At 36.3% G+C, this 16,386-nt stretch overlaps 1 protein-coding gene across 3 annotated transcripts in view; it reads right to left on the bottom strand.

The window, feature by feature from the left end:
* PCDH19 (protocadherin 19) overlaps nucleotides 1-16,386 on the bottom strand; it is a 116,345-nt gene that overhangs the window by 45,315 nt on the left and 54,644 nt on the right. For 2 of the 3 annotated variants that reach the window (XM_036440018.2, XM_036440019.2), the window contains 2 exons: nucleotides 12,072-12,130; nucleotides 4,100-4,272 (listed from right to left, as the gene is read on the bottom strand). In XM_036440018.2, the coding sequence (XP_036295911.1) occupies nucleotides 4,100-4,272; nucleotides 12,072-12,130 (232 nt within the window). The remainder of the gene's footprint in view (nucleotides 1-4,099; nucleotides 4,273-12,071; nucleotides 12,131-16,386) is intronic. The other variant, XM_036440020.2, reaches the window with a different exon arrangement.

Raw genomic sequence — 16,386 nt, 5'->3', positions numbered from 1 at the left:
TTGCTCTCATTTGGTATCAATTAGCATGGGAGGGAAACCAATTCAGTATTTTAATGAACTCCAAATTATGTGCATATTATCACAAGTAGAGCCATCTTTTCAGCTAATGGATTTATTATCAATAATTCAAATCATAATGTAAGAGAGATTAAGTGTGATTTGAAACAAATTAATTGGGTTTGGTACTAGTATATATAGTTCTAGGACATGATCTTCATAAAACTAAGTTTCATATCAGGACAATATATTTAAGTAAGCATAACAGTAATATGCATCATCACAAAGGGTCATGCAAAGAAACAAGGAGGAGACAGAAGCCTACTAACCCCAGGACTACACAACCCAGAAATTACCCTGATAGGAAGAGATTCAAGCCCAGTGATACTCCCAATTGTGCAACAAACCCATGAGCCTCTGGCATCTCTGACCACCCTACTTATCAGTTACTGTTCTTAGAGATTGCAGAAATCACATGAGATGAAATTCTTGTTCATGCCAGGTGATAATTTTACCAAAGAACTTGAATTCATGAAAAGAAAGCATTGGTTAAAATATTTGAATGTGACGCCCAAGCAGCATAAAATCACATCAGAAAACAAACCAAGTGGTAAAATCTGCTGAGTGACAACATTTACGTGTTCTCCCAGCACTCTGAGAGCTACAGAGTGATAGCATTCCAAAAAAGTGTCATATGCCAGTAGAAATTATAAGATAAAGAATTTTTCATCACCTTCTTTTCTGGGAACAAGAACTATGGTACTGGGGACAAGCTGAGACATATTAAATCAAAGGCACTTCAGGTGGCAAATAATTTTATAATTCAGTCACCTGGCAACTGGGAAATTCAGCTCAACCAGTACATCAACCCACTGACCTGGTTTTAGGCATGTAGAGAATAACACAAGGATTAATAATAATCCAAAAAGCATAGATCCCTCTCATTCCCTCTTATCTCTACCCTGTCCAGCTCAGGGATGTGTTTGGTGGAAGCAATCAAAACAATCCAAAGACAAGTTAAACCTCTAACTTTGAGTACAAAAGCCTTCCAGACATTCTCCTTTCTGTGTTGTATATATTGATTGTGGGTTCCCATCCCTAGAAATGTGTTCTCAGGGAAGAGTTGCTGAAAATGAAGGGATTTAAGTATTTACTCTAAGAGTCACAAAGCATCCTTGACATTCACACCGAGCATTCTTCTGCTATAGTTGTAAGAACAAAGCCATCCCCCCAAAAAAGCTTTTGGCAGTGAAAAGAAGCATGAAATAGGTGTCTTAGAAAGCAAAAACAGATATAGTTTATAACTTTTCTTCAACCACTAACAACACAATATTATCTCATTGAACAACCTGTTCCCACTCTAGCTGCATAAAATTATCTGTTTTTCAAAAATTATAAGGTTTGCCATCAATCATGTGTCTACAAATGTGCAAAGAAATATGCTGTATTAATATCCAAATTAGAAACATCACAGAGAAATCCCAAACAAAGGTGTAAGGTACACTCTATTGGGTATATTTGACCCAACTTTGAAATGCTTCTGACAGAAACAGAAGAAATATTATCAAGATCAGTTACTCTAACAAGGTTATTATAACTTTTGCTCTTCTCCAGAGTCATCCACTAAAACCTCAAGAACAGTTAAGCTCTGAAACCCTCAGGATTTTAGAGCAATTGGGTTTGAGATGCCAATCAAGTATCAATGAGCCAAAGAGTCCTGGAACTACCTTGTTTCCCCTTTAGGAATCTTTGAGACTTTCAGTGATGGTCCGAGTCCAGAGAGGATTCCATTTTTTTTCCTCCTTAACTTTCTAAATTGGTTGGCCTCAATAACAATGATACACCATACTGCCCTGGATTGAATCTAACTAAAACTATTCTAGATTGAATGATTTACAACATCAGGCATGCATGGTAAATTAACTCAGTGCTTGCCTTTTACCACGGTGCCTTAGGATAAAAGGAAAAACATTTATTATGTGAATCCAAGTTTGAGATAGTAAAATGCTATAAAATGTCAATTGTTGAAATTGTTGCTATTGTTTGAGATAACAATAATCAACCCTAGCGCACTGGTGACACAGTCTGGGTAGCTAGCCTAGATATAACAATTATCATTATGGAAAGCTCAGAAGTACTCAGATATTATAAGAGCCTGAGATATAAACAAGACATGAATTCTTTTGTACCTGAACTTTAATGATTCAACCAAATTAAAAAGAACAAACCGAGGTCTTGGTTCAAGATTTAACTACTGCTAGACAAATGGAAACAATGAAGACACACACATGAAAATATAATATTAAGAAACAAAATGTGAAAATGTTGCTAAAATGGAACAAAAATTATGTATATAATCATCTTCTATATAATCTACATTTTTTATGTAGAATAATCTTGAGATAATGTTCCCCATTTGCTTAGAATACTCTCATTATTATATAATCTAATATATGTATACATTATTATATATCCAATTTATAAGGAACACACCCTTAGAAGAAAACTAGCTGTAGTCAACTGATATTTTTTTCCTAGAGAAATGTGACAAAAATGAAAACATGTTCTAGGTAAGCATAACTGAGAATTAATTATGAATATTTCCTTTCCTAAAGTCATTTAATATTAGAGAGCATCTAAATAAAACCCTTTCTGATATAAATGAAATAGCTTTTCTTTAAGACACAAGATTAGTAAATGATACATATCAGTCTGTGTCCTGTGACACATTGCTAATTTGCTGATAACGTTTCTTTTTCAATTGTGCAAATGTTTATTTTTTTAGCTTTAGTAAGATTTCCCAGAAAGTATATTATTTCTGAGGATGTCACTATCATTAATTAGGGAAGGCAGCAGTGCACAATCAGTAGTGACCTCTCTATATTATAGACCTTGACACTTGGATCTTCTGGGGAGGAATGGATTAGAAAATTTAATAGAATACACAGTGAATAATTTTTTCTATGGAAAACATTTTGTTTTGTGGATCATGCAATTTTTTTCCTTTGGATTCATTTGCAAGACCAAAACAAAAGCATTTAATGATGTTTACAGTGAAATGAAACAGCTGAAGACCAGCACATAATCACCATATTTTGTTTTCTCATCTTTAAGTCTTTTAGCAGTGGGGCTTCCAGCTGAGCTTGCGTCTGAGATGTAGCCAAGCATCTGAAGCTTCACTGAGCCTAAGCACCAAGCTGAATTCATAGTTCTTAACTGAAAAAGACAGGCTGTTCACCTACCATGTTTGCATCAGTAAAATATTGAAAATGACATTTATGCCCAAGTCCATACAAACATTCTGCCATAGCTGAACACTGCTAATATTTTTGTACCTTAATTTATGCCTAACACAGTTTTAAATAGCTCTTCTTGCTAAAGCACGTGTGGCTGAGGTCACAAAAATAGACTCTACTTCATACATGAGTATGCTACCTGACATTTACTTTGAAGTACATGCGTTTTGAAGTGTTTTCAATATTCACCAAATGTCAAACTGAGTCAGCAATATTTTCTTACCCTGGAATTTCCTATGAGCAATGGCATAGATTTTTGTGGTAACCAAAGAGATCTTGCAAAGTAATTCCATAAACATAATAGAATACCTGGTACTTCCCCTCCTTAGCAAAGAATATGCAATCTGTGATTAGAGAACAGAGTCTCTCTCTGGATAAAGTTAACCAGCCTGATATGGAAATAACATACACTCCTTTGGTCTCATTAGTGCTGTGTTCTATGCAACTTGAGTGTTCAATTTCATTCATATACTAAAGCAAAAAGGGACACTTGTTCCTGGTAAGAAGGCATCTGATCATTTCCCATGTGCTCAGTATAGTTATTAATTGTAGAGAAATTGTATTTAGAGAGAGTCAGCCTTTAAATGCCTGAATATTATACAATCCCAGGAAATCCAACCAGGGAGGGGAGAGATGGCTCTGGAAATATATCAGGACATCTCCAAACACCGTAGAGACTGCTGAAGGCCATGAACACAGTATGCACCTTGACAATACTCTCAGTATAGTAAAGTAGTACAGTGTACATACAAACATTCTGATTTTTTAGCATCTGTGGATGCAACTTACATCCAAACAGCCCTTACCATGGTCAGGCATCTGAGATCCCATGGAGGTCACAGCAGTATTCAGTACATCATTCACAGCAGTATCACAATACAGGCTTCGCTGAACATCATGCTCACTGTCAGTCTGGTCACTCTCTTCATGTCCACTATCCTTCAGGCTGTTGCCCTCTAAGTCCTTGAAGGTGGAGCTGCTGGATTAAAGAAAGAATGACAATTTACCACTGTGATAGACATTATTTTAAAAATCTTTCAGAGCCAAGATGATGTCAGTTCTGTGGTGAGGACAATGGTGACTGGATTGCTCAATAGGATAGAAGGAAGAGAAATTTCTGGTTAAAGATAATGGAACTTAACATTGGAAGGAGGTTCCCACTCTTGGATGCTGATGCCACTAATACTTTCATTCACTTATCTTCAGTGCATTACTATAAGCAAGTCAGAGGAAGCTGCAAATCTGGGGGGGGGGGGGAAACCACCTGCAAAGAATATAATCATTTCAGAAAGTTTTCTTTCTCTTATTATATAATCAAAGTAAAATAATAATAGTTAATGTTTACTGAGGAATTACCATGCATAAGACAGTATTGTAAGTATTTGACATGAATTAACTTTTTAAATCATGACACCTCTATAAGAGAAAAGCATATTAATAGATATGTAAGAGAAAATATGTTAATAGATATTCCCATTTACAGATGAAAAAATAAAGGCACAACGGAAGTTAAATAACTTGTGCAAAGTCACATAGCCTATAAAAATGTAGATCTACAATGAAACCCAAGCAGTTTAGCTCCAGAACCTGGGTCCTTAACTGCCATGTATACTGCCTTTCCAAAGATGTCTACTAATCAACTGTAAAAATGAAAGTAGCAGTAATTGAGGTAATTCAATTAAAACAGAAAGGTTTATCAGGATCAGGGAATTCATGACAGTTTTAAATGAGAAATAAAGAAGGGTAGATTCAAAGAACAAGAAAAAGGGGAGAGGCAGGAGCTGAGACGAGGAAAACCATGGTGTGTGGAAGGTAAGACAACAGGGTGGGTGAACCAGAAAGTGGGCTCCAACAAAACTTTGGGTGTTAGGCTGAGAACATGGAAACGTTCAGTTCAAAAGCTTATGGATATATTTTTCTTGCACTTGTTCAATCAACCTACCACACAATTCACCAAGCATACTACCTACAAAGTTCACACAATTTCTCATGAACTAGACAATAATACATAAGGTATATTCATAGAGGCCCCACATGCTATTTCTAGTGCTTTGTATGTTCTGACAGAATCTGCAGCTGTGCTGCACCAGGGGCCATAAATTATACATCTAAAACACCTAGTGAATGGTAAAGCCATTCCCTAGTCAGTGAGGAAACAGCAAAGGCACACTCAAGAAAATGTGTTGTTGTCTCAACAGAGGAAGATGGCATGCTTGTGAATTACGACAAGTCCCAACAGACCTATTGTACCTCTGAAAAGGAAGCCCTGTGGAGATGACACTGCAAACTTGCTTGATATGGTCAACCTTGAACATCCATAAGCCTGGCTCTCTGAAGCTTTGATAAAAACATTCAGTACATATGATGAAGAGCTATGCCATGGGTACATCGTCATTTTCCACACTTGGTCTAAAGGAATCAGAAGATTTTAGCATATGAACAACCTAGATGTAAAATGCTTGCTGCCCTGAATATGAAAGAGAAAAAATCAAAAGGGAAGTAACTGGAAAACCATAATTATAAGAAAAATAAAGAGCAAGAGAGAGGGAAGCATTGAACTGTTTGCTAATTATTGTCAGAAAGGATAACTGATCATCAACTGTATTAAAATTAAAGTCATTCAATAGGACAGCTCATTCAGCTCCTCCAAATTATGTCATGCAGCGACTCAGCCCTGTGGACACAACAGAATGTAGATTTACTCAAAAATCATTCTATAACTCTTTTATGGTCAAGAAGACTAATTGGAAACACATGATTTAAAGTTGGCCACCATTTCTATCTTTATGGCACAGATTTTGGGGCCTCCTATAAATACTAATTCAACAGATGGAACAGATTCAAAGTTTGTTGTTTTAGGGGGGGAAATGGTCCTGCCCACATGCAATTCCACATATTAAAAGAAAGGAAATCACCTGTTTGGATACTATTATAAGCGTCTACATTTTTATAGCAAATATTAATTTTTCTATATGTTTTGATGATATCGGAAGCATGTGAAACTTCTTTAATCCAAGGCCACAAAATTGCTACTTTAAGTCAGATATTTCAACCCAGAATTCACTGCATTTCTGCAGTTACCAAAACTTGCTTAAGATACATGTGTTTTTTTTAAAAAAAGATACATGCTAGTGAAAGATATAGTCTGAGGGCAATTAACCATCCTTTAGAGCAAAATTTCTCAATCTTGGCACTGTTGAAATTTTATACTGCCTAATTCTTTGTTGTGGAGGGCTGCTCTATGCATTGTAGGATGTTTAGCAGCATCACTGGCTTCTACCTACTAAATACCAGTAGTGGCCCTCCCAGAAGCTACAACCAAAACTGTCTCCAGATAGTGTCAAATGATACCCCAAGTTGAGAACAACTGCTCTAGGTTCCTTAAACTCTGTTTCTGGCACATGTTAGATTTTTTATACTGTAGTGAAAAGAACACTGAACTTGGAGTCATTAGAACTAATGTTAATCCGTAGTCTACAATTTCATCAATGGAGCACTGGGCCAGATATCTAATGTCTTTGAGCCTTGATTTCCTTGTCTGTAAAATGCATTTGCTAAAAACTCATACATGAGACCATTGTGATGACTCAATGAAGTACTGTTCATGAAGTACCAGGTATACATAAATGGTCAATACATGATTATTTTTTTATATAATCATTAGTCCATATGGCAATGTTTTTTTTAGTTATAATTAAATATTATATCCATAGCCATTTTATAGGATTGATGTAGAAAATGTGAGTTTAAAGAATGCTTCTACATCTTTCATAAACTATAGTCAGACTTTGTCCACTATGTTCACTTTCCCTAAAATCCAGGAATAGAAAAAAAATTATCCTGTCAAATGTATATTCTTACTTTATTAAAAAATGAGACTATATGCCGTGGTACATTTACCATTTTGTCTTGCCTTTCCAAGAGCTGCAAGGTAAATAGAGTGTTTAATTGCAGTGAGATGGATGCCAGGGATGTAGCTTCTCCTAATTGGTTTTGGATCTGCCTTTTAAAATTTGATTGTTTTATTTTATATGCATCTGAATATTATAAACCATTTCAGGGCTTTTTACTTTTAGGTAGAAAGGACAGAAATAATAAAATAGTGAAGGATTGACTACTAGGAATTAAGGTGCTGGTAGTGTAAGCATGAAAAGTTATGTATTTTCAAAAGAAAAAGGAAAAGAGTAGATACATCTCCCCCAAACCGTGGAATACTTAACTCTTTTAAAGATCAGTTTGCCCATCTCACAAACTAAGTATCACTTACTCTGATACTGTAAGGACATTTAGTGGCTTAATGAATGAATTTGTGTAAGGCGGTTTCAGACCCAGTGAGCAAGATGCTACATATTTTAAAACAGCCTGGTAAATGGATACTCACCCAAAACAACAATTTATGCCAGGCATTTTAAAATGCTGATTGCACTTGCTTTATTACCTATGTACCTCTTGGGAGACAACTTGTAAACCAACTTTTGTGGGACAATAAATTAGGGATATCTGTTTGTAATGGTATTGGAAATGCAAATGTTTCTATTATTGCCCTGGTAGTCAACAGAAGAACAGATTTGTTTAAAAACACCTACAACAAGACTCTACATATAATAGTTACTCAGAAAATGTTTGGTGAATAAACATTATTCAAATCCTGACTTCCATTTTCCTTTTAAGATATTAAAAATATTTCCAAAAGACAGAATAATCTGAAGGGAAACAGGTCATATCTTCCTAATAGGCGACACCAGATACCCAGGGAATGGAATCTGAGAGTAAAAAATTAGAAGGGAATGAACATTAAAAAGAGTACTGTAACTATATTTAAGAACTATTGGGAAGATCCCAAAGTGGTTCCTGGACCACCTGTATCACAATAAATTTTGGAAATCTGAAAATTGGAGATCCTCGGGATTGAACTAGGTACACTGCATTTAACAAGCCTCCTAAGTGATTCTAATGCACATTAAAAGTCAGAAATTTCTGGCTTGAAGGAAAGTTTATTACTAGTTTGCAATGAAAAAAAAAAGCTGAGGTTTTCTTCAACTTATTTCATCCATTCATTCAATAAATGTGTATCAGCACGTTTTATAGACAAGCCACCATACTAGATGCTGAAAATCCTATGACAATTTATGTGGAAAATGAAAGCACTATGCATGGTTTAGGCGCCAATGCTCATTTTCCTTTACACACTGCTTCAGTACCTTGTTCATTTTCTGTGTTACTTTCTTTGAGCTACAGCCTCATGCCCTGCTTGATATTGCTTTAAAAGCACTGCAAGCATAAATATCAGACAGGAGCACAAAAGCCAGTCATGAAGAAAGAGTGGTACAGCAAGGGCAAAGTAATACTGTTGGCTTTCCTTGTTCTGATAGCAAGGAAATAAACATAGCAAGAAGGGAGTCCATCCAAAAAAAAATTCCAAATTGTCTTGTGTTGTTAACCTGGGACTCCAATATATGCCTTGGGTACACCTGCAGTTTGCAGGTAACGTTCTGGAAGAAAATACAGAAATATAACACTAAATTCCTCGCTGCATAGCATTATGGGGAATGTGCTATATTTCTTCCTTTTCCCTTTCCCATCCACTCTTATCAACCTTGATTTGTGCTAGGAGCACTCCTTGCCCTCTAGCTTTCTATTGGTTTACCTGAGATATATGTGAGAGAGAAAAAGAAAAGTCTATGTAAGTAATCTGATTAAGACAGTTAACAAGAAGGGGCCAAGAAGAATTCTTGGATGAGTAGAAAGTGACTAAAGGAAGAGAGAATGGATAGGAAGGGAAGTTCTCTAAGTTGCCTGAAATTGGATTGGCATTCAAAGAAACAGAGACTAAATTGTAAAATTAAAACTGATGTCAGCCGGGACCAGTTTGGCTCAGTGAATAGACTGAAAGGTCCCAGGTTCGATTCCGGTCAAGGGCATATACCTTGGTTGCAGGTACATCCCCAGTGGAGGGTGTGCAAGAGGCAGCTGGTTGATGTTTCTCTCTCATCGACGTTTCTAATTCTCTGTCCCTCTCAATTCCTCTCTGTGTAAAATCAATAAAATATGTTTAAAAAAAAAACTGATGTCAAATTCACAATTTCCTGGCCATGAGTTTTTTCCAGGCATTATCCTCAATAAACTACAGATGACAAAACCTCTTTCAAACATCACAGTGAGCTATTTGAACATGGTTTACAGGGTTTTATTACCTGGTATTAGACACCACTCTCTTTTGACATTTCCACACATTTTACATTTAAAATGGTTAGTCTTCAGAAAACCATAGCACACAAGATTTCTGTATCTTTTGCAGGTATTGTGCTTTGTCTAAATCCAATTGATCCCATAAATTACAAGGCCTTTGTGGTTTCCAAAGCCCTCAAGATTCCAGAAACAGAACTTGGCAAAAATGCATGTGTCCCTGAGCTTTCAGATGTTTCCTCTTAATCAATGTTGTCCCTAGTTAAAAACAAAAAACAAAACTATATTTGATTGAAGATAACATCAGGAGACTTTTCTACTGATAGCCCATTAAGTCCAGGTTGTGCCTTTTGTGGATATGTGTGCGTAAACAAAAACATATAAAGCCTTGGTCAGTGTGTGGTTCAGTTGATTGGAGGGACAACACCAAAGGTGGCAAGACTGATCACCAGTCTGGGTAGCTTCAGGAGGCAACTAATCCATGTTTCTTTCTTCTCTCTCTCTAAAAATCAATTTAAAATATAGTAATTAATTAAAATCAGAGGTCTCTAGTGAGTCCCAAAGTTACTATGGAAATACATTGAACTAAAACAATGTTTAAATGTAAGTTTTCATCTTATCAATCTGCCTTGTATGTGTATTGGATATCCAGGGCTAACCTAAGATGGTGAGGATCCCCAGGAATCTTAGTCATCTGCCATGCTATGAAGAGCAGGCTCATGCTCAGTTGAACCTGGTTTAGAATTCCCAGGTGCCCAGAGTTAGCCCAAGGAACCTATGAAGATATGGCAAGTCCCTGTTTTTAACACAAGTTTTGTTTTTTTAAGGACCTTTGCTTTGCATCCTCATAACTATTTTGTAACTACCAAATTGTACTTCTCAGTCCCTTCACCTTTTTCACCCTGTCCCAACTGGAAATATTGGGAGAAGTGCTTTGTAAAGTAGATGAATGTCTAACTCCTCTGCTGTATATCTGAAGCTAATACAAAATAATATTGAATGTAGGATTGTAATTTAAAATAAACTTTAATTAAAATAAATAGATGAAATCCAGGGTGGGGAAAATGAGCTTTGAAATAATAGCTGTGAAGTAGAAAACAAAGCAGATTTCTGCTGCAAAATAACTCTAATCAGTGCACAAAAGAGGGTATTTTTCCTCTAAAACAAATCAGTGAGATAATTTTTAATCCCTCATGTTTTGTTTTTTTATTCTGTGGGCCAATAATGAACTCCTCAAACCCCCTTTTTTAAACAAAGTCCAAGCTATGCTATGAGAGTAATCCCGGGATATTAATTTTCAGATATTTAATGATTATCACTTAAGGTTACAGGTGATTGCAAACCAATATAGATAAACCTAGCATATTTTCAGGGTTTACTGCAACATTTTGAAATAAAATAGATATGAATTAAAATTGCTTGTACAATAAGCTAGTCTATTCTGAAATCCCTACTCCTATAGTGATGTACCTGGTGTTAGACACCACTCTCATTCATGAGTTTAGAGACAGCAAAATAATAGAATTTTCATGTGTGGAATCTAATGAACAAAATAAACTGATGAACAAAATAGATACAGAGAAATAGAAGCATGAAACAGACTGTCAAACCTCAGAGGTAAGTGGGGAGAGAGTGGAAAGTGGGAAGTGATCAACCAAAGAACCTGTATGCATATATGCATAACCCATGGGCACAGACAATAGGTGGTAGAGGCCTAGGGTAAGGGGCACAGGTGAATTAGATGGGGTTAATGGGGAGCGAGGGGGACATATGTAATACTTTTTAAATTAATAATAGAATTTTCAAGTTTTCTCTATTGCAGCTCTTAACATTCCTTGCTTGTGCCTCTATTTAATTTCTAATATTTTAATAAACACATTTAGAGTTCAATTTTAGCTACAAAATTCAAGAGGATATCTGCATTGTCTGTACTAGTTTTTCTTGTTTTGCTTTGTTTGATATTATAGAATATTTGGAAAATTTTATAAATTTCAAAATTTAAATTTTATAAAAATTTTAAAATTGTTAATATGGTAAAATATTCTACAATTTGATATCATTATATAATATAATGCCAACTATTTTTCAATTTCAATTTGTTTTTATGCATAGATTTAGATGTGAGGAAATATGATAAAATTCTAAAAGTTATTATTTTGAGATAGTAGAATTATCAGTGATTTTATTTAGCTTTTTATGCTTTTCTGAATTTTCCAAATATTCTACAATAAGCAAATATATATTCATTTTATTTTTAACTTATTTTTTTAAGTTTTTTATTTTTTTATTTTTTTATTTAGAGAGAGAGAGGAAGGGAGGAGATATTGGGGAAAACATCTATGTGAGAGCAAAACATTGGTCAGCTACCTCCTGCACGCCCTCTGCTGGGGATAAATCCAGCCACCGAGGCATGTGCCCTGACCAGGACTTAACCTTTCCTTGCACAAGAATGCCCAACCAACTGAGCCACACAGTCAAGGGCTAGATGTTCATTTTAAAATCTGAAAAGGGCATCCTTAAAACAATTAACCTGTTTTGCTTTTTATATTACATCAAGTTTAGTTGTAAAAATAAACAAGCAAACCAACATACCTTTTGATTAAATGGGCTCGGCTGTTCACATAGTTGGAGTCAAAAGAATAGTTTTCAGTCTGCAATGGGAAAAAAAAATGTTATATAGATGATTCATAAAAATAGCCAAACTGTCCTACTTAGCAGAGGGGGGTCATTTTTCTACTGGGTAATAAGCAATGAATGAATAAGAAACCAAAGACATAGTGGGGCAACAGCCTGAGTAATGCCTACCGCCTCCTTGGGGCCCTCGGGTTTCTGTGGATGCAGGCCTCACCTGCAGACTAAGATGAACTTAACACAAACATCCCCTAGAATGAGGCTGGCTACTGACTGCAACCACTTAGGGGAAGATACAGCATGACCCACAATCTTTACAGAAACTAATTGCTTCCCATTCCCTAGTGGACACAATTCTGTGCCCATCAAATTGACTGGAAATTCAAAGGTATTTTTATTAATAGTAGATAATTAACATGTTAAAATATTTATTCCATAGATATGGATATGCAGGCAAGGTAATCACCCACTGTGGATTTACTAGTAAACTCTGCACTTCCCTTTGTTTTAAGATATTTAACTCAGTGCTGGTTATGCAGAGAAGTCTCCATTTTATTATAGATATAAAAGCAAACAAGTATTATGTCAAATATTGGGTGAAGGGCAGTCCACAGGAGGTGGCAAAGCTTTTCATGTGAAACATGAAGTTTGCAAGCAAAACCCTGTCTCAGCTCCTATCATTAAAACACCACTGTCTAAACTGGTTGCAGTGGACTGTCTAAGCACCTGCTTTACAAAAGCAAATGCAGAATACCTGCCAGATGAAAAAGATGGGGAAACAGCTTATGAGCACCAGAGGCTGGGGTGATTAAAGGGGAGCAGCCCTAGAAAGTGGTAATACATGGAAATATCAACAGCGATGTTATTAGTCTTAGTTAAGCTGACCTTACCCCCAACATTGAAGTACTACTCTCATTGAAGCATTGTATAAATTGAAAAGTGCTCTAACCCCTTGCCATTCTAACAGAAGTCCTCATTATTCTCACCATTCCTTAGGGCTTTCTGAAATCACTTCAATTGAAAGTGCCTGGAAAAGGAAACACAATAGCTGTCTAGCTAGCAAAACGGCAGATTCCTTTCACATGACTACCTGCCAGACATTAACTGCCAAGCTCTTGTGCAATTTTTGATTTCAAGAAGCTAATAGTTTGGGAGAGAAGTAAACAGGACAGGTGATAGCAGATCGAACTACCACATGAGCACCAAACTACCATCAGTCAAGGTGGGGCCCTTAAATATCTAGAGTAGGTGAATATCTAGATGGGATTGGTGACTAGGTGAGAGAAAGGAGGAGACAATATGAAAAGGAAATCCTGCATTAACTCAGGTATGTCTATGACTGCCACTTGCCCCTCATTTGATGATGATCTGTCTAATATCCACTCTCATTGTTTTAGCTAGAGGATAAAAAAAATCCACGTTAATGTTAACCACAAGTAGCTTAGTATGTTGAAAGGAATGATTTGAAAAAGGAAAAGTCAAAAGGATCAGTTCATTTCTAATTTGTTTATAAGAAAATGGATGCTGAAATTGTTGTAAACATAATTAGAGGAGGATGAGGCAAACTTGAAGCTGCACTGGTAATACAATGCTGGAGTTATTGCTGAAAGAGGTTACCTATCAGTCAGTCAACCAATGAGCATTTCTTGAATTAATTTCTTATACCAACATTATAAGCCAAAAATGGTATTGGGTGAAAGTACTCTTCCATGATATTCAGTAAAATATATAATTTAACAAATGGAAGTGACCCAGCACCTTAAAAAAACACACTATCAAAATGCCAATGGCATATTTCACAGACCTAGAATGAACTCTCCAAAATTCATCTGGAATAAAAACAGATCCCAAATAGCTGCAGCAATCCTGAGAAAGAAGAACAAAGTAGGTGGGATCTCAATATCAGATATCAAGCTGTATTACAAAGACACTGTTCTCAAAACTGCCTGGTACTGGCACAAGAACAACATGTAGACAAATGGAATAGAATAGAGAACCCAGAAATCAATCGACCCAAGCCACTATGCTCAATTAATATTTGAGGCCAGAGCATACAATGGAGTCAAGACAGTCTTTTCAACACGTGGTGTTGGGAAAATTTGACAGATACATGAAAAAAAAAATGAAACTAGACCATCAACTTACACCATACACAAAAATAAACTCAAAATGGATAAAGGGCTTAAACATAAGACCACAAAAATAGTAGAGGAATACACAGGCAGCAAAATCTCAGACATATGACAAAGCAATTTCTTCACTGATACATCTCCTATGGCAATGGAAACTATGAAAAAAATAACCAAATGGTACTACATCTAAATAAAAAGTTTTTCCACAGCAAAAGAAACCATCAACAAAACAATAAGAAAGCCCACTGCATGGGAGAACATATTTGCAAATGTTATCACTGATAAAGGTTTAATCTCCAACATCTACAGGCAACTTATACAACTTAATAAAAGATAAGTGATCCAATAAAAAAAATGGGCAGTAGACCTAAATAGAATTTTTTCAAAAGAAGACAGAAGGAAGGCCAAGGGACACATGAAAGCATGCTCAAAGTCACTAATAATCCAAGAGATGCAAATCAAAATGACAATGTGGTACCATCTCACTCCTGTCAGAATGGCCAACATCAACAAATCAACAAAAGACAAGTGTTGGCGAGGATGCGGAGAAAAAGGAACCCTCGTGCACTGATGGTGGGAATGCAGACTGGTGCAGCCAATGTGGAGATCGGTATGGAGTTTCCTCAAAAAACTAAAAATGGAACTCCCATTTGACCCAGTAATCCCACTCCTAGAAATATATCCCAAGAAACTAGAAATACCAATCAGAAAGGAAATATGCACCCCTATGTTCATAGCAGCACAATTTACAAAAGCTAAGATTTGGAAACAGCCTAGGTGCCTGTCAGCAGATGACTGGATCAGAAAACTATGGGACATCTACACAATTAAATACTATGCTGCCATAAAAAAGAAGGAATTCTTACCATTTGCAAAAACCTGGATGGAACTGGAGAGCATTATGCTAAATGAAATAAGCCAGTCAATGAAAGAAAAATACCACATGATCTCACTCATTTGTGGATAATAAAGAATATTATAAACTGATGAACAAAATGATAGATACAGAGGCAGTAAAGCATCAAATGTACTGTCAAATTACAGCGGGAAGGTTAGGGAGAGGTGGGGGGGATAAGAGATCAACTGAAGGACTTGTGTGCATGCATATAAGCATAACCAATGAACGCAAAACTCTGGGAGGTGAGGGCATGTAAGGGAATGGGGTGGGGGACAATGGTAAGATATGTACACATATAGTATCTTAATAAAAAAAATGGAAAGAAAAAATATATAATGGCTTTACAGGGAAACATGAGCAATATCCCAAAATGATGTCAAGTAGAATATTTTGCATAGCTTTGCATATGAAGACATCCAACCTCTTTGCACTGGGCATCAGATATGGAACTCTACAGATACATGACCTCCAGGCATGGTGCCAGAACTCCACATTTGAGCAAATAAGCAAAATCCTACCAATTTTATTCCTGGTGACTATACTACTTCTTGTATTAGTGGAATAATATCTCACCATGAGGATTCTTACTCACAGACACTGAGTTAAAAAAAGAAACATATCTCTGTGAGGCTGCTTGATTGGAATTATGGATACAGTCTATGCAACAGAATTATTCTAATTGGCTAGCCTACACTTATTCTGGCCTCATTAGTACTACAGTCCAAACAACTAAGCTAACTGGCCATACATGGCCTCCTATAGGGCTGTGTATACTTACACCAAGTGTTCTTGCTCATACTGATTTATGTGTGTGTTCAAAGCCAACTCCTGTGCCTTGAAAGGGTAAACTATTTTTTACACTTCAGGTGACACAAAGAATGGTACTCAGACCACCCTGAAATAAGAACTCTCTTAATGAATAGTTCGCATGTCTTAAGTAAGTGGTTCTCAGACCTAGCTGCACATTAGAATCAACTAGGGAATTGGAGGGGGGTATTTTTGTTTGTTTGCTGTTAAGATACTGTTGCCAAGATCCCACTCCAACATATTCTGAGGTAATTGGCCTAGAGTGGGGCCCAGCAATTGGTATTTTTAAAAAACTTCCCAGGTAATTCTAATGTACATTAAGAGTGGAGAACTGTCCTTAGCAAAGGACTAGGCGTTGAATGTAACCTGATGTGGCTGTGTTTTCTAAGTCAAACCCAGCTGTTTAGAAGATGGCACCTTTTTATCATATTATCTGCCA

This window comes from Pipistrellus kuhlii, unplaced genomic scaffold, assembly GCF_014108245.1.
Source record: "Pipistrellus kuhlii isolate mPipKuh1 unplaced genomic scaffold, mPipKuh1.p scaffold_m20_p_16, whole genome shotgun sequence".
NCBI lineage: Eukaryota > Metazoa > Chordata > Mammalia > Chiroptera > Vespertilionidae > Pipistrellus > Pipistrellus kuhlii.
This window is presented reverse-complemented; position numbering and strand designations above follow the sequence as displayed.